This window comes from Mustela nivalis, assembly GCF_964662115.1.
Source record: "Mustela nivalis genome assembly, chromosome: 1".
Classification (NCBI taxonomy): Eukaryota; Metazoa; Chordata; class Mammalia; order Carnivora; family Mustelidae; genus Mustela; species Mustela nivalis.
Window position 1 is genome coordinate 117,316,182 of NC_139020.1, and position 25,122 is coordinate 117,341,303.

The window sequence follows — 25,122 nt, forward strand, 5'->3', positions numbered from 1 at the left end:
TGAGACTGTGGGCAAGTCTCATTTTGGGGTTCCTCCTCATTTGCAAGGGATACATGGTTCCCAGAAAGGAGGTAAGCTCCGATTTGGAAACTTACAAAATATCTTTTTTTCATTCAGAATAAAATAGTTTTAATGAGTCTCCTGGATCAGAAGGTATGTATATTCATTGCTGCAACTTACATTTCTAACTTTTGAGGTAAAGAATGACAGTGAGAAAACTGGCATTATTTGATAGCCAGAGAAAGGCAATTTGTTAGTCTCAGCCCTGATATTTGTCTGAGGTGTTAGAGTTCAGAATATCAGTGCAAAAAGCATTGTGTCTGTGCTCTTGGCACTGATGAAATAAAGAGTTAGAGATCAGTGTCCAAAGTGAAAGCAGAAAACTGTTTTTATTCAAGCAACTGTACCCTCTCTAGGGGAGAGCAGGCAAGGTTCTGTGAGGTGGAGCTGGCCCCTATGTTGTTTTGGGACTGCATACTTAGTGGGTCTTTCTGGGCGGGGAGGAGTGGTGATGTACAGTGAGGTGATCTCTGATACAGGCTGTTTCCAATCATTTTGGGGCTACTCTCACAGATTGGGAGGGGGAGTTTTTGACCTTATAAGGTTGGTACCAGAACCACCCTGGCAGCCTTTCTCCATGGTGCAGGGCTATAACAGCAAGGCAAATACATTATAGTAAGTCTAGGGGTGACTGTGGGGCAGAGGTGGAAGAGGAAAGCCTTCTCTACATCTGTGGGTCTCCATCTGTCAGTCCTAAGGTCTTGGAAGGCATAGGCTTCTAAAGTGTAATCTAATGTGTAATCTTGGAAGCCTCCAGGCTTCTAATGTGTAACCTATTTATCATCCTCCTTGCCTCCAGCTCAGGAATTGTCTACTCTACTACTCCCCACCCCCCTTTAGGACCTGGAAATCTTTCAGGTCAAGGGATGATGGTTCCTCCCGCCATTCTTTCCACTGCTTGTATGTAGCTTCTACGTAACATGTCTATTCAACACTTTCATTGCATCCATCATGACTATTTTATTGATGGGAAACAGGCACAGAGAAGCGAAGCCCAGGGTCTAGAATTCATCGACTCCACACAGCACACATTCACTGAGTGCCTGCTGAACCAGGCACACGGCTGTAGGATGTCTTGTGTCTGGTCTCCCCAGGGCAGTTACCCCCCAAAAGGCAGCCACCAGGGCCTGTGAGACTCCAGAGAAGGTAACATGCTATCCTTCACATAGGGCCATTCCTTCTCCAATAACCAGCCTGCTCCTCTCCCCTCACCCCTGCCCCACCAAGGCCTGGGACAGCTGATTCAAACAGCTCCACGAAACAATAAATATGTCTCAAGAGAAATGAATGCATGAGTGAGCTGGCCACAGACTAATCCCGAGACAAGCTGGCCTGCCTACGCTCCCTTCCAGCGAGGTCATTTTATGATTTGGGTTCTCTGGAAGACACTTGAACTAGACTGACACAAAGAGCTAAAGAAAACAGACAAATAAACAAACAAACAAAACTAAAGAAAATATCTCCACAGTAGTTTCAAACACTTTCATCTTTTTTTTTTTTTTGAGAAGCTACAAATGGCAGGTTCAACAGAATGTAATATAATAACAAAATTCCTCCAAGAGGAAAGAAAGTTCATGTCTAGATAATGAAATTTTACCTCTTTGTTTAGAAACTAACATAGTTTTGTCTCATTAAGAAGACAGATGTTACATGTAAGCTACTTGCGTTTTTATGTTTTTTTTTTCTTTCTCATGTTTTGCTTTTAACTAAACTAAATGATTTTTTTTTAATGCTGGCTAAAATTCAGTGAAAATATAAAAATCTGGTTCTTAATATATAAAAATGATATAAAGAATCTATTTATATGCAAAATAGGAAAATAAACAGAAACCTTTTTCCCCTGTTCTTACAAAGATAGGGATGGCTAAAAGGTTATTATTGTTCAGTTCTGTTTTTAATGAAGCATAAACTATTTCATAGAGCAAAGAAATTAAATAAGAATCTTGGGCTTATTTGCCTTCATTTGCCAAATTTAGCAATGGCATCTGATTTAGAGTTTTAACTTTCAAAGCACCTTACCACCTAGTGTTAGTATTTTGTACTGTCTACAATTATAGATTATATTGGTTTTAAAGTTGCTCATACTCAGCTTTGATAAGTTGATTAAGAGGATAGAAGGCAACCAAAGAATTTTCTTTGCCTAAATATGTACATTCCGATGTCACCTGTGTCTCCTTGACTCTGCTTATATACAGGAGTGACCCAGCCATAGAAGTTTATGCCATAACTGTGTTAACAAATCCTTTTTGGTGAACATTGCTATGCCTGGGACATGTGGTGTGTGGTCAATTCAACAACAAGCTTTTATGTGTATTATGGTACAAAGAATAAAGCCTCCAAATACCGGGCTCTAGTACAGATTGGTCTGAGCCTCCATTTCCTTATCTGCAAAATGGGATAACAACTGACACTCTTTGGACCTTAGGGTAATAGTGAGATTCAAATACAATAACAGTTTCATGCTTTAAGTGCTACTCACCTGATAGATTTCAAAATCCATATAATGAGCATATTCTAATATATATATTTCCCTAATGTTTTCATTTAAAGCACAAAATGGATGAAAGGTATGGATTTAAAACTGCAGTAAGGGGGCGCCTGGGTGGCTCAGTGGGTTAAGCCGCTGCCTTCGGCTCGGGTCATGATCTCAGGGTCCTGGGATCGAGCCCCACATCGGGCTGTCTGCTCAGCAGGGAGCCTGCTTCCCTCTCTCTCTCTCTGCCTGCCTCTCCATCTACTTGTGATTTCTCTCTGTCAAATAAATAAATAAAATCTTTAAAAAAAAAAAATAAAAAATAAAACTGCAGTAAGTTCACCTTACTGCAAAATCCCTGCAGGCTAATAGAAATCACACCTGCAGCTCAGATACAAACCCATCCTTGCCCTACCCTCCCCAAGAGGCATCCCCACAGTGACCACAGGGTGCTGTGAACACAGAGACACCTGTACACCCTCCACCTCCTCCACCTTCACATACACAGAGGAGTGCTGGGGGTGCCCTTGCCCACACAGGACTCAGAGACACGTCCATCCTCTCAGAGTTACGCTTGAGGGCACTGGTGCCCTCCTGCCCTACCAGTGTGTACCAACCAGGACCTCACTCTCTCCTGCCTTGCTTCCAGACCCTCCCTTTCGCACCCTTTCTCCCATCCCCAACTTTCTCACTCTTAGACTCAGTCCCTTTTGCTCCTCATGGTTTTTCACTCAGGAGAGACTACTATTAAAATGCAGCATTCTTGCAGCTCCCCCTGGAATTAGTTGATTGTGGATACAGAAAGAGCTCAGGGAGAAGGCAAGGCCCTTTGTGATCCTGACCCAGGGGCAAGATCCAACCTGAGGTGGGACAAGAGAGGTAGAAAGGGAGAGGGAATGAGAAGTGCGAGGGAACTGAAGACTAATGTCTTCACTTTACAGTTCTGCAATCACTTGAACTCTAACTGATGCTGGGGCATAAATTCTCATGCAAGCAGGACAACACACAAACGCCAGGACCCTTAAGACCCTTCAAGCCTGGTTTGCAATGATCTGTTCTCCAAGGATTGCAAGCTCTCCTGCTAAGGGAAAAAGAGAGCAGAGAGAGAAACGATAAAGGACCCCACATGTGGACCTAGTTTCTATGTTCCTAGAATTCCTCCTTGGAGAATTTGACACCTTGCCCCATCTGTATCTGCAAGGCTCGCAGGTCACAGGCATTCAGGGTTCTGAGGGACCATCTCGACACTGGTAAAGCATAGGCAGTTAGGACTTGTGCCCGATATATGTAGGTGTCAACAAATATCTACTGAGGGAGAGGAGGGGCTCTGGGTTCTGCCCGTTTTCCTGTAGGTTTCTGACATGTCAACTGGTGGACTTCCATATGTTATATAGAAGACAAGCAATTTTTATCTTTCACCATAAATCCAGCTGCTCTAGGGAAAATGGCTCAGCCTGGTTACCTGGGAGACCCTATCACCAAATCAGCTAGGATGCCAAATAATTTCACTGACCTGGCTCTCTCTCTAACCCATAGACATGCTATCAATCCCCTAGCATGTTTCTTAAACTTTTCATACTCTAAATTCCCTAATTCCTAGATCTCAGATCTAGCCTTCTAACATGTTGCTCCCATCCAGAAGAGCCCCAGTTTCTCTATAAAATAGACATATATCCCATCGTGAGTAAGGAGTGAACAAAAACTCTTTCCCCTTCTGCATGCTAATATCCCCATTCTGTTTCCCTGGAGACAGGGGAAGACAGTGTGTGACAACATGTTACAAAATCATGTTGCCTATGGTAAGAACACCCACCGTGACCGGTAAACTCTCTCTGGCCTGGAGAGATGATGGATGAACTATGAATACCTGAGGGGGACACCATCCACTGGGCTTCCCAGAGTTTAATAACTCCTGTAACTGGCATGTCCGTTGCAGGAGTCCTGGCAACTGTGCCAATGAACCTCTTACAAGAGATACTGGTTCCCGTCGGGCATGGAGTTCATAAGCCAGGTCAGCCTCTGCAGCTGCCCACTGCGCCTCCTGTCTCCTTGCAGCTGAGCTGGATTAGTGCAAAGACTGTCCTGTTGGTAAACCATGGCTCTCATATTCTATCGCCCTGAGTAGATGAGTGCGAAATGTCACTCACAGTGGTGGTCCTGCAATCAGAGTGTGTGGTCGAGTCTAAGGAAGCTCCCTGCAGGCGTTGCCTCCATATTTCAAAGCCAGACTATACAAACAGCAGCACCGTGCCTCTTCTTGTCTTGCCTTTCTCCATCTGCCTCTCTCATTCTCACCTTCTTTTAGTGATGGAGCAATGACAGTGTTAACAACATTAACAGCCACTTACATTTGCTGAACGCTCACTATGTGCTAGGCACGATGCCAACTCATTTAATCCTCTTAAAATCATACTCATCGCCCAGATATTAATCCCCAATATTTTTATAAACATATATTTTTTATCCCCAGGGGTACAGGTCTGTGAATCACCAGGTTTACACACTATTAATCCCCAATATTATCCCTTCCATTTTTACAGGTAGGGCACAGAGAGGTTAATTAGTTTTGCCAAAGCCACACTGCTAATGAGCGGCAGAGCTGAGATTCAAACCCGGGAGGCCGAGTTCCAGGGCTGAGGCTCTTAACCCTGCTGCTCCACCTTCCACTGTGCTCAGAGCTTCACTCCAGCCCCCTTTTCTATCACCACCAGCCTTCCAGAAGTACATTCTGCCCCCTGCTGCCTTTGTTTTCCCTCCACCCACTTCCTCCCTAACTCCTTGTAATAGGCTCTACCTTTACTACTGCCTTAAGTCTGCACCCACAGGAAAACCAACCATCTCTGCCTTTCTGAGTTCTTCCTTCTCTCACTCCTTCTCTTTGGTCTCTCATCACGATCTGACATGGACCTTTGTGAAAGGGAGTTATGAAACTGCCTCTCTTTGGCCCCTGCACCAGGTCATTTTCAGGGGCAGGCCATGGGCTGCAGACATGCCTCGCTTCCCCCTCCTGCATTCCCATGCCTCCACCCCCTGCCTCCCACACACCCATGGAATTCTCCCCCAAGCGCCAATGTGTCCACACTCACGCTCCTCCCAGACACCTCATGTCTCCGCCCAGCAAAAGCAATAGAAACACTCTCAGTTTGAAAGCTGACCAGTCGTCCAGTCCTACACTGATCTATCCAAACGTGCCTCCTCTCCTCTCGCTGGCCCTTTGAGACCTCCTTCCGTGTGTCTCACACCCTCACTGTGACAGTCTCCCAACTTGACCCTAAGCCCTCTGCCTTTTATTCACCAGGCTTTGCCCACCTGAAAATCCATCCAGGCTCACAGCCTCAACAACACGAGTAGTGTTCCCCATTTCATGCACCAAGCTGTACGTGAGGTACTATACCAAGTACTTGAGTGGATGACCTCATGTAGTCCTTATAATAAGGCTGCAAAGAAAGTATTATTCAATCCATCTTAAACATGCTGAAAAGTCAGTACGAAGAGTTGCAGCAGACGGCCAATGATCCCACAGCTTGGAAGTGATGGGGATGAATTTAGAATCCCAGTGTCCATCTGAACCTAAATCCCATGCAATTTCTTCTGTTCCAGGATTCTCTCTAAGCGTGACTTCCCTCATAAAAGACAATACCAAGTGTGTGCTGGGCTCTGTACAGTGAGCTTCATAGCATCATCTTAGTCCTCAGCCCTTGGAGCTAGTGGATGCCATCATCACTACCTTTTCGTAGTTATGGAAATAGATAAACAACTTGGCCCGCATCACATAATGAAGACTCAAATGAGGTATACTGAAGGCTCAAATCTAGATCTGCATGACTCCAAAGCCTATGCTTTTAAACCCACTATCAAACTGTCTCCCAAATATACACTTAAATTTTGGACTACTCCTCGTGGCTTGACTCAATATGAATATCCCCTTGATGTTCTGCAGCATCTCCCACTACTGTGCCTTTTCCATGAACTCTTACCTTCCTCTGACATCCCACATCTTCACCCGATTCCCCAGATCCCATTCATTCTTTCTTTCCTCAAATAACTCTGAAATATGCCTTTTATTTTCCATTCCTGCTGCTACTCACCCCCCAACCCCTCCTGCCTATATTACTGCCATTGCTTCCATACTGGTCTCCCCAGACTCTAGTTTCTCCCTTATACCAAGCTATCTGCCCCCACTGGGTTCACTGCTCTCATATACTGCTCTACCATGTCATTCCTCCAGTCAAAACACACACGCGTGTACAAACACACCCAGTTATTGTCATCTACAATGCAAACAAAATCCAGTCTTCTTGTTCTGGCATTTAAGGCACTCCCTCCCTCCTTGTCTGGTCCAAATCTGCCTTTCCCTATTATTTCATACCATTGTCCTACACCAGGCATGCTTTCCAGCCATGTGCTATTCACTACCATGCAAATACATCATTCTGTGCTCATTGCCACCCCCATATTTGTGTTCACATCTTTCCCCCCATGAAATGCTCCACACCCTAATATTCAAATCATTCCCATCTTTCGAAATGCAATTAAAGTGTCATCTCCTCATAATGCCTTTTTTGACCAGCTGAGCCCACACTGATTTCTTTTTCTTCCAAACTCACTGTTCCAGTGTCTCCTGCAGAAGTTCACAAACCTAATTCAAAACTATCTGAAGTGTTTTTGTTAAAAAAAAAAAAAAAAAAAAAAATATATATATATATATATATATATATATATATATATATATATATATATGGCTTCCTATGCTTTACTCTGAAGATTCTGATTTAGCAGGAGCTCTCTAGGTGATGTAAGCAATGGTTTGTGAGGAGACTTATGGCCTATCCACAATAGGGTAGCTGGTATCAGACTTAACCCTACCATCTATAAACTATTTGAAAGCATAGGTCAATAACCAACACAGACCAAACACCCATGAAGGAAGAGAAGTACACAATGGAAGCCCTTTCTGGAGCAGGAAAACAGGAACTCAGTGGAGAGCAGCAGTCTTGGTGGATATAAAACAAACAAACAAACAAATAAAAACAAAACGAAGGGGGCGCCTGGGTGGCTCAGTGGGTTAAGCCGCTGCCTTCGGTTCAGGTCATGATCTCAGGGTCCTGGGATCGAGCCCCGCATCGGGCTCTCTGCTCAGTGGGGAGCCTGCTTCCTCCTCTCTCTCTGCCTGCTTGTGATCTCTCTCTGTCAAATAAATAAATAAAATCTTTAAAAAAATTAAAAAAATAAAAACAACAACAAAAAAAACAAAATGAAGTTTAGAGTTCAGGGCTGCTAAGGTGGTTGGAATTTCAGTGATAGGGTATTAGGGAAGAGGGAGCTAAAAGAGGGAGCTAAATAAAAAAATCTTCATTAAAATTTCCTTAAGGTCTTTGGTGAAATCCCAAGTTATGACATGTAAGGAGAAACTCCAGAAAGTCTGCAGAGAATGGCTGTGGGAAGTGAAGAATACTGAGAGCTGAACAGAAATTTTAGATTATACAGTGCTGGGGAAATGTTGGGAGCTCTAATACAAACAGTATGAGAAACACTGGTGAATTCTCTGGGCACTGAGTTGGGTCCGCAGAAAGACCAGGATATAAGGATAAGAACCACATCCTAAGAGCAAGAAGGACTGTACATTAGGATTAATGAAAAGATGGAAGTGGATCTGTCATAGCAAAGCCTAAATCAGGGCTCAGTGGGATCAAGATCTGCTAGTAAGTTAACTGCATTCCAGAACAAAACTCAAAGTTTGGAGGAAGGTAACCTAATCTGGAGTCTCTACAGCACATCATCTGCAATTTCCAGTACACAAATTACCAGACATATGAAGATGCAGGGAAGAGTGACTGACAACCAAAAAAATAAAAGCCAACATAAATAGACCCAGAGATGACCAGGCTATGAATTAGAAAGTAGCAATTTCAAGACAATCATAATTCACATCTTAAAGAGAATAGGAGGGAAAGGGACAAAATGAATTAAAAGATGGAACACTGAAACAGAGTCCAGATTTCTGTTTCTTGTAGCCAAAAGCATCCAGATATAGTCACATGTTTATGATGCTTAGTACAATTATTTTGTTCAATTAGTGAGTACCTACTGTATTCCAGACATTGGATGAGAGACTAATGATAAAAGATCAAGTCAGAATCTATGAGGAAGATAAATATGATCAGTAGTCTGTCAATTTTAAGTGTGAGAAGCACTATGAAAAGTGTCTACTTGGGGTGCTTGCGTGGCTCAGTGGGTTAAAGCCTCTGCCTTCGGCTCAGGTCATGATCCTGAAGTCCTGGGATGGAGCCCTACATGGGGCTCTCTGCTCAGCAGGGAGCCTGCTTCCTCCTCTCTCTCTGCCTGCTTCTCTGCCTAGTTGTGATATCTGTCTGTCAAATAAATAAATAAAATCTTAAAAAAAAAAAAAAAAGTGTCTACTGTGGGCTGACTCCAGAGGAGCTCCTGATCCCACTTGGCAGAGGTAGAGGTATGGAAAAGCCTGAATGGCTTCCAGAAGGTGGCAACAGCTGAACAACAGCTGAAAGACACCAGGATTTGGTCAGGTGAAGATGTAGGTGGGAAGGGCATCTTAACGAGAGGACATAATTTGAGCAAAGGCCTGGAGGCTTCAAACATGAATTAGAGAGGAGGTACCCAGAGCTGCAGGGCAGGGAGTAAGGAGTGAGAGGTACTGAGAAAGGATGCTAAAGGAGAAGGGAGGGGCCGGGACACAAAGGACAAAGGTTGGAAGGCCCAGGAACTGTTCTTTGTTTGGTCTGCAGTGGAGAACCACTAAAGGTCAATAATATGGTCAGATTTGCTTTTAACCCTGACTGGGGGTCTACCCTGAGGTCCCCAGATAAGACAGTGCTTTACCTCATTGCGAAGAGAAGTCTGAGCCAGCCCTGATCTCAAAGAACAAAATCAACTAGCACATTACAGCCTTCTCACCAACAACCGTGGCTTCTCTGCACCCACCCATCCCCCTACACTCCTTGTTCTTATAAACGCTTCAGTGTCTGGGTCAAAGAAGATAAATATAAAAGAGGAAATAAAGAACATATGAAAAGTGCAAACACATAATAGAGGCTGAATGCATGCTACTCCCTTTCCACTTCCCCTGTGTTCAGCCAGGACAAGCTGGCAGTCTCAAAAGTAGTTGCTTTCTGATTAGAGAAACCCAGGCTGCAAAACTTTATGCTCATACCACACACTGCCCTTGAGAATGAGCCATAGCTCAGCTCTGCCTGGAGAAGCACAGACTCCTGTTAGGCCTTAAAAGGCCACTGTCCTCACTCTTGCCTTCATCATACTAAGTGAAGGGATGAAATGTCTCACCCAAGTCCACTAGTAACATAAATGTTTCGGACTTTAAACTAGCAGCTTTTTGTATGTTTCATTTCCAGTCTGTTTGCCAGAATGAACCAAATTCCCTATAGCACGGCAATATGCATAGTACCCTCCCTGTGGGGAAGAAATGGTCATCCAGGAGCCAGCAAGTCAAGAAGATGAGAAACAGGACGAACCGAGCCGGAGTCAGCCTAGGCAGCCCTGGGATATTGACTCTGAGTGGCCAAATTCCTTCCATCTGAACCACAGATGCTGATAAAACATTCTCAGCACTGGAGTGAGAAAATGTGCTTCACTTACTTCCCAAAATGCAGAATTGAAGAGGTCAAACTCTATTTAATCCAAGCTGAGAAAATAGTGCCCAACTTTATCCCAAAGCTAAATTTAGGCATAAACTGAGATCTGGCCCTTGGCAAGTTAATTTAGATGAGCTAATGCTTGTTCCTGGCATACAGGATGCACTCGGTAAATGGTAACTATTATTGTTACTGCAAAAATGGAGCGTCTGCTGGATGTTCTCATCCAGTCCTCCCACGCATCCTAAAATCGGCTGTGCCAATCACTTGCACATCTGGGAGAAAAAATTCCACATGGGCTAAGGAGGAGGTGGCCCTCCCTCTAGAGGTCCCTATCCGGGGGAAGGGGGCGGCTGCCGTGCTGAAGCCACGTGTGCTAGGTGGGCTTGAGCTCCAGCTGAGGACGAAAGCTAGCACCCCCACCTTTTCCCTTCTACCCTCTTCCAGCAGCGTCAGCTGTGGGGCCCCAGGGAGGCTAGAGGTGGCATGGGAGACAAGTTCAGGAACGTTCAGGAAGAGGGACTTGGTCATGTGTTCTGCTCCCTGAGCCCACCTGTTAGAGCATACCCTGCAGGTGCTCAGGAAGAACTCGGAGAAGGAAGCCCAGTCACTCCTCCAAACCCTCCATTTCTTTAACAGTCTTATTTAGAGGACTGTGGCGAATTCCTATGTTCAGATAGTGCCAGCTGTCCCTACGATCAGGGCAGAAATGCAATAAAGAGACCAATCATGGTCTAATGCTTTGATCACCACGCCTCATGTTCCTGTGCCTTCAAAGAAATTTACACTTATATTTAATTTAGTCACCCTTCCTTCTCCCAAAATATTTTGGGATTTCTTTCCACGCCGCCACCCCCCCCCCCCCCCACCGAATCCTACTGTCTTGATGTGAAGGCCTTATGGTTCCCTTAGCTCCCTATCCCCCTCAACATCTAATCAGGCACCTGGAAGCCCACTTTCTCCAGAGTTTTCCCTTCTCCTTTACACTCCCAGGGGCGCCTCATCTGCTCACACTTGGATTAGTCTAAAACGACCAGAACTGGGGGTCAGGCCTCCCAATCTCTGCCCATTGCTAGATGAAGGTTGCTAGAACCCATTTATAAGGGAGAGCCCGGGAGCAGCCTCCCTTGAAACCACTCAGCAGTAGGTGGCGCTCTTGTGTCAGCTCAGAGTACAGCACAGTCACTCAGGCAGCCTGGGGAGGAGTGTGGACTCCCACAGTCCACTCTTTATTTGGCACTGACTGTTTGCCTCTGGGGAACACTGAGGTATCCAAAACACCAAGCCTGACCTCCAGAAAGCTGCAATATATCTGGGGGGAAGAGACCTCTGAGTGTAAAGCTACAATACAAGATGAGTTGGAACAATCCAGTTTGAGAGGGATGGATAAAGGACTATGGGAAGATGCCCAGAGAAGGAAAGACCACTTCCGAGAGGGAAGAGTGAGCGAAGTAGCACTGGAGTGGACCTTCTGCTAGGGGAGGGTTTCAGTAGGCAGAGTGGGAGGGAGGTTGGTCTAAATGAAGGCGTGAGAACTGTGCAAAGCATTCAGGAGGATGTCCTGAAGATGGGGCCTGAATGCCCAACTGCAGTCTCCCTCCCCATTCTAGGTCCAGGCCTTTCTAGTTTGCACCTTCTCCTGACCCCTCATGATAAGGGTGAGCTTCCTGAGGAAACCTCCTAGGGCACGACAAGTACCACTCCAGGGTGGGACTAGTCAGTCTGCTTGATCTGCATGGAAGAAACCAAGCATCCCTTTTTTTTCTCTGTTACCAAGAAAGGGCTTTATCTTCATTCACATCAGTAACCATCCCCATAACAGGGCCTTTCTTGTCCTGGAAAAGGCTTTTTGAGAAGGGCTGGAGGTGAGCCGAAGAGTAAGAGTGGGGTTTCTTAGTGAACATGGGGTGGGGAGAGCTTTTTTGGGATTCTGATAAAGAAGGGTTTCCTCCAAGGGAATTAATGTTCCTTTGCATGTTTTACCATGAGTTTTCTGACTTGCTTCTAACAAAGCTTTGGCTCTGCTTGGGAATGATCCCAGGGAAAGTCATGGGACACAAGGATGGGGCTTTGCCCATGAATATCCCTGACCTAGGCATACCTAACTCTGGATACCAGTAACCTGTCAACTCAGCACTTCATACTAGAAAAGTCTCTCTGTGCATACATGTGAAAAGACATTCTCTTCTACTCACATATGAGACAGAGACCCATTTGAATAAGAACACATAATTCTCTGGATACCAATCCTAAGGCATTTATTAAAATCTACATTTTGCTGATAATGAAACTGCTCACAGAGGATAAACTGGACACTGAGAGCCATTCAGTTCACAAGGGGCTAGGCTGAGATTCAAATCCTGGTCGCAAAGCCAAGTGAAAAGCCAAAGCTTTTTCTAGAAGCAGTTGCTGGGTCTTCTGGCCTTTTCTCTTTCTGCTCTCCCGAGGAGGCCTGAAACACATGGAGCCCTCCCTTAGTTCCACACAAAGAAGGAAGCAGTACCACTAAAGGAAAGAGAAACAATAGTTTCAGAGAAAATGGAAGCAAAAAGAGTGGGGTGAGTGTGGGCTGAAAAGGGTACAAGCACAAGGAGGAGAAAGGTCCCAAATAGGAAAGGAAGGAGAGGGGTCCAGGGGAGTAAGATAGAAGATGAAGGGAAGGAAGGAAGCTGCGTTCTGCAAAGTAAAATGCCTTGATAAAGGTCCCTACTGTAGAGACTTAACTTGTTTTTCCACTTAATAACGTGTACCTGAATGTCTTTTTGTTCTTCCAAAAATGGTACTTAAGACATTCCCTCCAGTTCCCCTACTGGGACAGAGCTGACAGTTTACCTTTCTTCTTGGGCCACCCCCACAGTCTCCCCACTACATACTAGCCACCCCCCAAACCCTAACTCCTGACCAGTAAGCAAGAGAGACTTAGATATCTACCTGGACTCTAACCACTGGAGTGGGCACTATTTCTGTGCCATCCTTTTCTTACAAGTATCAGGAACCCCATCAGTGCTAAGCCTGATTTTCCCTAAGCTTCCCTACATGATTCCCCCTGCCAGGGCTTGGGTGGGAGACAGGGTTCCCAGCACCTAGCAGAGGACCTGGCACATGGGAGACACTCAACGTCCGCTTACAAATGAGTAAATCAATGATTCTCAGTTACTTCCTGGGGCTTCACATAACGCCTGCCTCTGATCAGAGCCTTCTCCTTCAAGCTCACCTAAATTGGTACAGGCAGAATCAGTGTGACAACCTGGATTTTGGAAACATTATTAACATAGTATCCCCATTCTCAGTTCTAAGGAATCACTGTGGGGTCCACACGTTCTGTAGGGTCCATTCCTAAGTAGAGGCTGCATATGCAGTCTATTCACACATGGCTGTCTGGTCTTGCCCCTTGCAGCCCACGTGGACGATCTGGGAGGGACTGAAGTCCTCCTAATTCCTATACCCCCACTCTGAGTTCCTTCCAGGCCTGCCTTTTCTTATCTGCTCTCCACACCCACAGGTCAACAAGCCTTCTGCAGGCCTGTGACCGCCACATACAGCAGGGCTGAAAGCACAGGAGAGGGAGAAAGGATGCGAGGAGGAGAAAAACAGCTTTGGGAGAGCACACTCACACATGCAGCCTTCAGAACACTGTGACTTGGATTATTTTTGGAATCTAATGTTTCTAATGTTCAAGGGGAGGAAATGAGAAAAAGTAAGTAGAGATTCCCAGGACCAGCAGGCTGGAAATAATACAGGACACTGTGTCCTGTGTAGGGGCGGGATGCAGACACACTTCCTCACCCTGAGCCCAGTAAGTCGGGTGTGCGGGGGCCATGGTTTAGGCCCCAGGAGGAGGGAGGGCAGGAACAAGAGGGCACCAAAGCCTTTCTCTAAAAACAGCAGGAAATTACAAACTGCCAAGTAAAGACCTTGCCCTCTGGCTGCCCCAAGGTTGCAGCTCTTTGAAGCCACCCTCCCAACAAGAAGGGTCAGGGGACTGAACCACAGAGACTGGTGGGCACGCATCCTGGAGTCCTGTCTGGGGCTTGCTCTTTGACTACAGCAGTGGTGAGAACCCCTACCCTCCATTCCCCCCCAGCCCCTCAGGCCATCTCCTAGGTTGCTGGCTGGTCTGTGGGCCTTTTCTCCTGCAGGGCAAGGTAGGGTGTGTGTGTGTGTGTGTGTGTGTGTGTGTGTGTGTGTGTGTGTACACGCGTGCACGTGCGCATGTGTGTTGGAGGAGGGGGTGGAGCTTCCTACCTGCCCCCTGAGCTCTCTCCCAGGCACACTGCCCAACCTCACTGAGTCTCAGCTCTCCCTCTATGAAATGATGCCCTATTCACCCCTGCCTGGCCTGCCCACATAGTAGTAGCAGACCAAATGATGTACCACCAACTGTAGGACTCTGGGTGGGTCTCTACTCTGGGTCAAAGTTTTCTGTATAAAAGGAAGGGCTGGACCACAAAACCTCTAAGGTCAGGGGTGTGAGAACACTTGAAAAACCGACATTCAAAAAAAATATTCTGTATTATAATTGCTACAATGGTACTTCAGTTTGACAAATGAGTGTGGAGTCACGCTCACTGCTGGCTTGGGGGCATGGGGGTTGCAAGTGTGGCGAGGAGAAGCAGCAGTGGGCCAGTGTCTGGTGGGAAGAAGAGGCAGGGGAATCTCTCCACAAGTGGCCCTACTGGTTCTCATCACTCCAGGCGGAATGCAACTTATGGGTCTTGCTTTGGGCCCTGGGGTATGATCAAAACTGTTTATACCTTGCAGGAAACAGCAGTGGATACTTTGCCCAGGGACAGGGCATCCTGGGGATGTCCTGAATTGCTAATGTGGTTAACAGGACATACAAAGAGGGAAACACAATAAGCACGTAACCCTTAGCACAGAGCCCTGCTACCTGCCACAATGCCTTTCGCCCAGTGGGCCCCATAAATATTTTCTCATGGTAACATGAAAGTCACATGATTTTGTTTGCACAGACCTCCAAGAAAATAAAAATGCATAGATGTGTTTCTTGGATGGACTGTAGGGAGTGTTTCTGGCCCCATGCATGCAGGAGAATAAGACAAACACACTGAGTTATAATGCAAAGCAGAAGGTGACAAAAGTCTCAGATATAGAAGGTGTATGGGGAGGGGCAATCCCACCTCCTGGGGGAATCACTCTCCTCTGTGATTGTTTTCCCAGAGACCTTTCCTGTGGCAGTTCCCCCAACCTGAACCCATCAGCTATGACCCCCATTTGACCTAGGCGCTCTTCTTTGTACCTCAGCCAAGGGCATCACATAACCTAGTGATCTTTGGCCCCTGCAAACGTACATTCTAACTGCCGACTTCTTGCAAAACTCAATTCTTGATTTTGTTTGATTTAGGGATCACTGAAAATTATCTAGAGCAAGTCCAGTTGGAAGACAGCGTCAGTGACACTCTGCATGGTCTTGGCAGGCCCCCAATGACTGAAGAGGAAGGCATGACTGAACCAGCACGGCGGGAGGGAAGGGAAGCCCAGAGCCGGCATCTCCACACACCACCCCTTTTGATTCTCTTAACAAGCCTGGGCAGCTTGGAAGTCTTTTTTTTTTTTTTTAAAGCAAGACAAGGGCTCAACAGATGATGGTTCTATTTGCTGAGAAAAACTTATATTCCATCACTAAACAAGGTGACAACCTTGAAGACAGAAAAGCCTACTGTAGATTTTTAGGGAGAATGAATAACAAAAAGGCAAAAATTGTTACAGGATTGCTGAGCTATGAAGAGGCTTAGATATCATTAGTATGGCAAGCCTGTAAGAAGAAGTGGCAGGCATGTTTGGCCAGGGTGGGTGGGCTCTTTATCAAACTTAATCAATCTGGAGATTCCTTTTTTTTTTTTAAGATTTTATTTATTCATTTGAGAGAGAGATTGAGATAGAGCATGAGTGGGTGGGGGAGGGGCAGAGGGAGAAGCAGGTTCCCAGCTGAGCAGGGAGCCCAATACCGGCTCTATCCTAGGGCCCCTGTATCATGACCTAAGCCAAAAGCAGATGCTTAACTGAGCCCCCCGGTACCCCTCAGTCTGGAGATTCTGACATATGCCCTGACAACCCTGAGTTCTACCACCACCACCACCCTGGCCTCTGATATGACCACGCACATGTCCTGCCACGTGACTTCTCCCATTCAAAGACATTCTCACAAAGACAAAGTATTGTTTATGAGGACAGTGTGATGTAGAAGTAGGAGAAAAATCATAAGACACTGAGCTATCCCAAATTCTCCATCCTCATTTTTTGTGGGAATGTAATTGGAGGTCAGAGAAGAAAGATGTGCCTAAGGTCTCCCAACTAGCAGAGTGGCCTCTCTGAACAAATCTGAATCCCTGTACAACTGTTTTTGCCCAGACATGGCACCCTTAGGTGTGCAAGGAATTCTGGCACGCAGGAATGAATATGCAGGAAGGCATTCAGAATTTGGCTCTCCAAAGCATGCTTTGCCACAGGCAGCATGGTGAGGCTAGTCTCCTTGAAGTAACAGTGATGGTCTCCCGTGAGCACACACCTTGGTCATGGAGGAGGTGGTTACCTAGATACCTTCCCGACTAAAGGACTGGTCTGGAGCACATTCCAAGCACAGTTTTATACATGGAACAGCCCTGTGCTGCATGAACCAATAATGAGCATGAGTCCAACACTGGAAGCCCTGCCAAGTAGCCCCATCCACAGAAAGGATACACTTCTTTCTGGAATGACTTTGGGCAAGACTAGAGCATGGGCCTCCTGGGTGGACATCAGGATTAATTCAGGAACAGAATAGGTGAAGGTTTCTGTATCAGGTAAGTCCGCTGTACACTAGAGCCCTTCAAGGCACTTCTTTCCAGCGAAGACTGGAAGACGGTGGGCTTCTGCACGCCACAAGGTGGATGGTGCAGCAGCTTCCTGATGTTCTGATACACGTCACTGCTATTGGCACATTGCTGGGCATTGTGAGGTCACAATGGCTGTCATCAGGACAACAAGGCTGGGTTCCTCACACTGTGTGGAAGGGAGACTTTCCGATCTCAAGGTCTTTTCCAGCTCTGTCATTCTGAGATGCACCCAGGCACCCAGGAAAGATGGGGTGGGGTTGGGGGGCAGCTTGGAAGGATCCTCCATGGAAGCAACAAGAGGACGAGGAACAAATCTACTGAACCTTCATAGCACAAACTGCCCCTGCTGGGGAGAAGGCCTCCCTTCTCTCTGGCAGTGGGACGTGACTACAGGGCAGACACCCCCATCCCACAGGGTCCTGGGTGACTGTGGGGGCAAGTGGCTGTGAGACAGGTCTGCAAAGAGAACCATACCCTGCACCCGCTAATGCAGAGTGGCCCAGCTGTGGTCAGGCAGTGCAGTGGAGGACGGGACCGTGAGTCAGACTGGAGGGCACAGGACTGAGGCGCCGTGCATCTGACAAGATGAATCAAGTGCTATTTGAATCACCTCTCAGTTGCCCAGTTCTCCCACAGCTTGCTCATTGAGGGTTCCTACCATTCCTGAGCTGCAGCATTATTTCCCTCCTCTCTAAAAACTCCCCAGCTGTAGAGGCTGTGCCTAGAGCAGGAGGTGCACACAGCAGACATAACTAATAATAACTAGGAGTTTGTGACAGCTTGCTGTCCCAGGGCACAAATTCTAGCCTACTTATCTTTATCCCAGTGCCTTGTTTGGGGCTCATGACAGCTGCTCAACAGCAGTTTATTAAATGAATGGGTGGCCTTCCTTATGAATTATCTGTGGAAGTGTCCCTCCTACAGAAATGTTTAATTGGCAGAGAAAATGGCTCCCTCCCCACCCTACCCCCAAGATGAGGAAGAGTCATTTCAGAGGTCAGAGGAAGGTGGGAGGGAGAGATGGCTTCACTCTCCAAGGCCAGCTGGTAGATGGGGAGCAACACCTCTTATTCAAGCCCTTGGAAAACAAGCCCTCACCCCCACAAGGCCAACGGGGATACTCTGCACTCACCCCCCTCACAAAAATAGTAGCTAGGCGGTTACCAGTCTCCTCAGTTTGCTGAGGGTTTCCCAGATCTGGAAATGCAGGCCTCCAACAAGCCTCCCACCAGAAAGGAGACTAAGTGGCTCATTTAGTAACTATTTCCTCACACTCTTGTTTAGATGTGGATCCGTGCACACAACCCTTACCCCAAACCGCCAGCCTCCTCACCCCCCTTCAAAAACACCAAATAAGTCAAGGGCTGAGGCACTTGGTTCTGCACAGATATTTCAAATCAATCTTGACGCAACTTAAAAGGACTGTTTTTCTCTCTTGCCCCACACCCAGCACATTTTCTGTGGCAGCTGGGTCAAGCCTGAGCCATGTTTTCATCACTGACTCAATATCAAAATATTCCTGGGCTGCCCTTTTCCATCCTCCCTTCACTGCCCCTGTTTCATTTTTTATATTCTCTCCCCTTCCTTTCTACACACACCAACATACCACACACATGCCACACACACACACAAACTTTTTACGGTGTGAACACACCATGGAATATGGATCCTAAACTTAGAGTCCTGCATAGAAATGAGGATTGTGTATTTGGATGGGGGAAAAAATATGCCTTGATTTTCACTAGCCTCAAACTGAAATACAGCATTCCCTTCAATTCTGAATGCAGGCAGCAAACTACATTAATGTCAGCAATATTCATGCCTCTGACATCAATAGAAAAACACACATGTTGCCCTGAAAGGCAGTTATAAGACTTCAAATAGAGCTTGCTATTTAGCATGTTCTTAAACAAGTATTAAAGTTACTGTTATTTTTTAAAATGGAGTCACTGTACTTCAGTAATTATTTTACATGCCTATATATTTATTACTTTGTATCCATAGCACAGAAGGGTTAAGATCCCCTGCTGTCCAGAGAGGATTAGAAGGTGGGCTTGGAGAGAGTCCCCAGGGAGCTCTGAGGCAGTGCTCAGTGGTAGCATGAGGCACCCACCCTGGGAGTAGATGGCTAGCAGGGCTGCTGGGCCAGAGTTTGGGTAGACTTCTGAGACAGACCACTACATGCTCTGTCTAACCCACAGTGCAACTTTGGGCAAGACACTTCATCTCTTGGAGCTTCCAGCGCCTATCAGTATCCATTCTGAGTTTTCTTCAACTGTGAAATGGGGACAATAATACACCATAAGAATCTATGAGCATGAATTGAGAAGATATATGTGTGGCAGAAACGACTACTTGGTTGACTGGTGCTTGGCTGACTCTAGAAGGTCAGCTTTCACTACCTGGGGATTTCTGAAGCCTGGGTGTTTTGTTTTGTTCTGCTTTGTTTCTGAGAGAGGCACTATCTGCCCTATGATGGCTTCCCATAATCTTGAGCTTCAGAGATGCAGTGAAATGCTTCCAACAGAACACTTCTAGGCAGACCTGAGTCCCCTGCCTCCCCTTCTGGCCCTGGTTCTTTGAAACAGGCACCTGAGCCAAACTGCAAAGTAGATTTCCTGCCCCGGAGGAGAAGAGACCACAAATAAAAAGGAGATGTCCAGACCTTTCGAATATTGGTCACAGAAGCCAAAGTACTGGCCTCTGGCTTCACAGAGCAGCTGCTTCTGCCCTGGTGTCTCTCCTCATGTGCTGAGCAGTGACAGGGATTCTGTAGTCCAAGGCGCCCTTCCCAGGGTGGGGCAGGACAGGACTGGATCTTGGCTGCCAGGCCACTGGGCAAGGAGGACTCAGGAAGGCCAGCGGGAGGCCTTGCAATACCTAAGTTTGTGCAAGAAACCCCTCTACATGTCCCTTCCCAAAACTGGCTTCCAGGATGTTCAAGAGTTCCTTTGTGGAAAGCGGCTATGCAGTCTTTAAAAATCACACGTATTGATTTTCATCTGCTTACGAACTATGAAGATTAGAAAGTACAAAAAATAGCGAAATTAAATCAACCATAAGCCTGGCCCCTTGAAATCAAAACAATTAGCACTGTGGTGAGTTTTTTCCCATTTACACCTACGTTGGCATTCTCACATAAATTGGGATCACAATTCTATACAGTTTTGTAGCCTGATTTCATTACTTAAAAATACCTAGAGACATTTTTAATACAGGCTCTTAAAAGACACAAAACCATTATATCAAACACTGTAAAACTCACAGGTGACTGAGACGTCATGGTATCACCAAGAGTAGTGTTATGCATTTAAATATAAGTTCTCCCCAGAAATCCGATAGAAGGAAAACTCATTACACTCTTCTTAAAGTGCCTATTATGTATGAAGTCAACTCTCTCCTTTAGCTTGGAGAGAATCTAGAGAAGACACTTTTGTGTCTTCGGCAAAGAGGCACGCTCTATTTTTCTTTTTCACCTTCTCATATGTCCCCTGATAAGGGGAAAGCTTTGAAAATTCACTGCTGGGAAAATGGGGTCTTGCTTGAGAAGTTACTCAGCAGCTGAGGAAAAACCTCCAGAAAGAAGTGGTATGGAAGGAAGAGCCCTGAACTTCAAAGGGAAGAAAGCGGGATTCATGTGTCAAGTCTGCCATTACAGCCCTAAGATCAAAGAGCACCCGTTTCCCTGCCTGTCAGCAGAGACACCACCACCCATCTCCAAGGATCAAAGGGCTGCACAGATTAAATAAGACGCCGCCTGTGAAAGTGCTTTGTCAATGGTAAAAGAAACTGCAGGACAATAATCATTAAGTCGCAACAGTATTATTATTTTTGTTGCTGAGCCGGCTGGGTCCACTCACTGCACGCCCTGGCAGGGGCAGTGTGCAATAGTGCAGAAGTGTGGACTATGGAGCTGCCTGGCACTGCTCAGGTTGGCCGTTATTTACCTTGCCAGGTTCTTTATCTGTAAAATGGGATAATAACAATACACCTATCTCCTAAGACTCTTGAGATGATTAAACCGTTAATTTACACGTGGTGCTTAGGACACTACCTGGAACACAATAAACACTATATAAGGGGAGCTTTAAAGTCAGTGATCAATGACCAAATATATGATTGAAATAGATCAGCCCAAACCAGTAGGCACATTTTCCTTTTTTTTTTGAAAGAGAGACAGAGAGAGAGCATGCACAAGCCAGGTGGGGAAAGGTAGGGAGGGGCAGAGGGAGAGGGAGAATCTCAGGGAGGCTCCATGTTCAGCATGGAGTCCCACGGGGGCTCAATCCCACAACCTGGAGATCACAATCTGAGCTGAAATCAAGAGTAAGTCACTCAACGACTGAGCCACCCAGGTACCCCCAGCAGGCACATTTTTTAAAAGCTTTCCACAAAAGTATTAATCAGGAAGTAGGACTAGCAGCCCAAGTTTCCCTCCAAAGCTACGTGCCCCCTCTCCCAAGTGCCGCTTGGTCCAGCAGCTCCCTTCCTACCTTCTCGGCATCCTGCTCAAAAAGCCGCAGCTGGAAGCACTGGTCCAGCTTGAGCTTGCGCACGTGCCACATCTGGTGCAGGTGCTGCCGGGTGGAGTGCAGCTTGTCCAGGAGGCTGGTGATCTTGGGCACCAGGCTCTGGAAATCGGCGCTGCCCGGGATACAGTTGCGTCCAGAGAACCCATCGCTGCAGCGGATACACTGCAGCAGCCGCTGCCCCTCCCGGTCCAGCTCCTCCACGGGGGCCTTCAGCACCTTCTTCTTGAGCTGCGTATGCTCATCAATGAGCCGCCGCGAGCCTTCCACATCCACAGGGAACTCCTTCCGGGCCAGCATCTCCTGCAGGTCCTCGAGGCGGGACAGCAGGTGCACGGCGCTGTTGAAGAACTCCTCCAGGGAGAGTCGCAGCTCAATCCACTCCTCATGGTTGTAGTCCAGGGAGCCATCGAACTCCTCGGTTAGCTGGGAAGGGTCCACCAGCTTGGTGAGGCCCTCCACGGACACCATGCTTGTCTGTGAGGGGCAGACAGAGAGAGGGGGACTCAATGATGTGGGGGAAGGCAGGGTAGAGGTAGGCAGAAGGTAGAAAGTCAAGGGCAAAGGCTGAGATACATCCACACATTAATGACCACAGCCTGCCTCAGAAAGGGCATGTATGAGAGCACACAGCCCATCGGGCGGGAGCCCCCAGCTGGCCAAGGTCAACATTACAATGGACTGGCTAAGAGTCCAGGACAATCTCTTGGGCCTCTTACTCCTTCCAAGACTCACTGATAAGGCCACAATAGCCAAGGAATCCTGAAACATCAGCTCCTGCCATGCAGCATATCATAGGATAGGTGGAAAAGCAGAAGCAAGAAATGTGTGGGTAGCAGAAGGGGAAGTGAAAGAGGGAGCTATGAGAGAGGTCTGGCTCACCTCAAAGATGAACTTGGAGCTGCCAAAGTTGGTCTTCTGCTTCTGCCAGAAGTTGTCGGGTTTGATGATGAGGGCCACATGGATCTCGGCTGGAAAGGCTTCCTGCAGTGTCTTGAGAAGAGGCTTGATGAGGTCCCACTTGGAGCCCCGCATGTCGATGATGACGGTGAAGCCACGTTTGCACACGTCCTCGCTGTGGGGAGGTCAAAGGTCAGGCATGGTCACTCTGGGTGGCTGAGACTTTAGGGAACACAGTCAAAAAACACCCAGAAACCCACTTTCCTTTTAATCTAGACTACCCCTCCAATTTCACACCATGTCTCCTGGCTGCCTTCCAATCCAACTCAAAATGCACTGCCCCAGAAAACCGTTTGCAGATCAACCCATCTGAGCAAGGGCATTCTGGCTTCTCCAAGTACTTAGCAAGTTCTCAGCCTTCCCTACAGTCAATTGTACTTGTTTGGATGGGTACTGTTCAAGGGTTCCTAATTGTGTTTTACTTTTTTGTCTCATTTTCTTGCTCCTGGCATGAATCCTGCTTTCCCCATTTGAATGCAAGCTCCCTAAAGACAAGGACCCTACTGCCCTTAAATGTGAGATGGAAAGTCTTTGGTATGAGTTCTGCTCTTTCCTATGCCCACATCAATGACAGACACTGGTATGCTTTACCACTGAATCCAAACTGGGCCAAAAAAATCTTTTTCCATAAAGGGCTCCAGGCTGAGAGAGGAGCAAGATGGTGAAGGAGTAGGAGACCTAAATATCATCATGTCCCAAGAGTTTAGCTAGATAGGTATCAAACCACTCTAAACTCCTCCAAACTCAACAGGAGATAGAAGAGAAGAAGAGCAGCAATTTCAGGAACAAAAAATTGACCACTTTCCAGAAGGTAGGACGGGCAGAGAAGTGAATCCAAAGCCACAGGAAGATTGACTGCGGGGGTAGGGGCCAGCTCCCAGCAAGCAGCAGAGCAGGGGGAACACAAAATTGGAACTTTTAGAAGTCTGCTACGAGGAGGGACATAGCTCCAGTGACTAAGTGGGGGGTAGGTAGGGGTGGTAGAATCCTCACAGGTCTCAGGACCTTCAGGGTCACAGAAAGACCAGGGGTGTCTGAGTGTGGCAGAGCTTCCAGGTATCGGAGTAGGGAAGCCAGCTACAGAGATGGAGCCGAGGAATGAGCTTTCAGCTCGGGGTTACCATAAACCATGATACAAGGCAAAGTCAGACCACTGCTTTTCGATCAGGGACTCCACAAGTGGCAGATCTGGAGAGACACCCTTGTTCGTCTACCAGGAGGACTGGCACAGGAGCACACTTCAGGAATCTGCTGGGTTTGGAGACTTCAAAAGGGGCCGTGTGCCAGAGACAGAAATGCTCAGTCACAGGCAAGGTGAGCATGGAGTGCGGCCGGAGACCTGGGAGACAGGAGGGATTGACTGAGGAATGGGGTCCTGAGCTCTTGGCTCCTCTGGGGCTGGAGATTGGGATGCTGCCATCTTCATTCCCATCCTCCAAAGCTGTATGGAAAGCATTCAGGAAACAAAAGCTCCCAAGATGAACCCGAGCAGATTACTTAGCCTGGCCCCTGGCCAGGGTGGTGCAATTCCGCCTTGGGCAAAGACATTTGAGAATCACTACAACAGGCCCCTCCCCCAGAAGATCAGCAAGAACATCCAGCCAAGACCAAGTTCACTTATCAGTGAGAACTGCAGAACTCCAGAGCTAGGGGAAAGCAACATATAGCATTTATAACTTTTTCCTCATGTTAGTCTTTGAAGTTAAATTTTTTTAATTTTATTTTTTTCTTATTCTATTTTTTTATTTTTCCTCTTTCCTATTTCAACATTCTTCAACTACATTTTCAATACCCCTTTAAAAACCCTTTTTAATTTTCATTGTTATAGTCATATTTTATCTCTTCATTGTATTTAACCTTATTTTTTGTATACATATAGGGTTTTTTCCTTTAAAATCTTGGGATACAATTTCTTCTAATAGATCAAAATATACCCTAAATCTAGTGCATGGCTTTCTTCTAGTCTCCAGCCTGATCACATTCTTTCCTCTTTTTAAAATTTTTTTTCAACCACTTCTTATCAATTCCTTTTTTAGAATCTTTTTAAAGTCTCATCTTTACAGTCATATTCCATCCTTTCATCATGTTTACCCTTATTGTTGTATATATATGTTTTTCTTTCTTTAAAATTTGTGAGGAAGTTTCTTCTAACAGAACAAAATACATCCAAAATCAAGTGTGTGGCTCCATTCTATTCACCAGTCATGTATATATATATTTTCCCCCTATTTTCTCCCCTTCCCCACCCCCCATTTTGGGTTTCTTCCCGATTTATTAGTGTATATGTTTCTCGGGTCATTGCTACCCTCTTAGTATTTTGTTCTCTCATTCATCTATTCTTACCTGGATAAAATGACAAGGCAGAAAAACTCAAAAAAAGAACAAGAGGCAGTACCAAAGGCTAGGGACCTAATCAATATGGACATTAGTAAGATGTCAGATCTAGATTTCAGAATGACAATTATCAAGGTGCTAGCCAGACCCGCAAAAAGCATGGAAGATACCAAAGAATCCCTTTCTGGAGAAATAAAATCCCATTCTGGAGAAATGAACTAAAATCTAATCAAGTTGAAATTTTAAAAAGCTATTAATGAGGTGCAATCAAGAATGGAGGCTCTTACTGATAGAATAAATGA

The 25,122-nt window shown here is 46.3% G+C and overlaps 1 protein-coding gene across 20 annotated transcripts in view; it reads right to left on the reverse strand.

The window, feature by feature from the left end:
- Positions 1-25,122, reverse strand: part of KALRN (kalirin RhoGEF kinase) — a 661,801-nt gene that overhangs the window by 408,930 nt on the left and 227,749 nt on the right. For all 20 annotated transcript variants that reach the window (XR_014303322.1, XM_082700868.1, XM_082700867.1 and 17 more), the window contains exons 4-5: positions 22,409-22,601; positions 21,491-22,003 (exon numbers count right to left, since the gene is read on the reverse strand). Coding sequence is in view for 19 of the 20 variants with exons in the window: in XM_082700868.1 (XP_082556994.1) it covers positions 21,491-22,003; positions 22,409-22,601 (706 nt within the window). In the remaining variant the exon portion in view is untranslated. The remainder of the gene's footprint in view (positions 1-21,490; positions 22,004-22,408; positions 22,602-25,122) is intronic.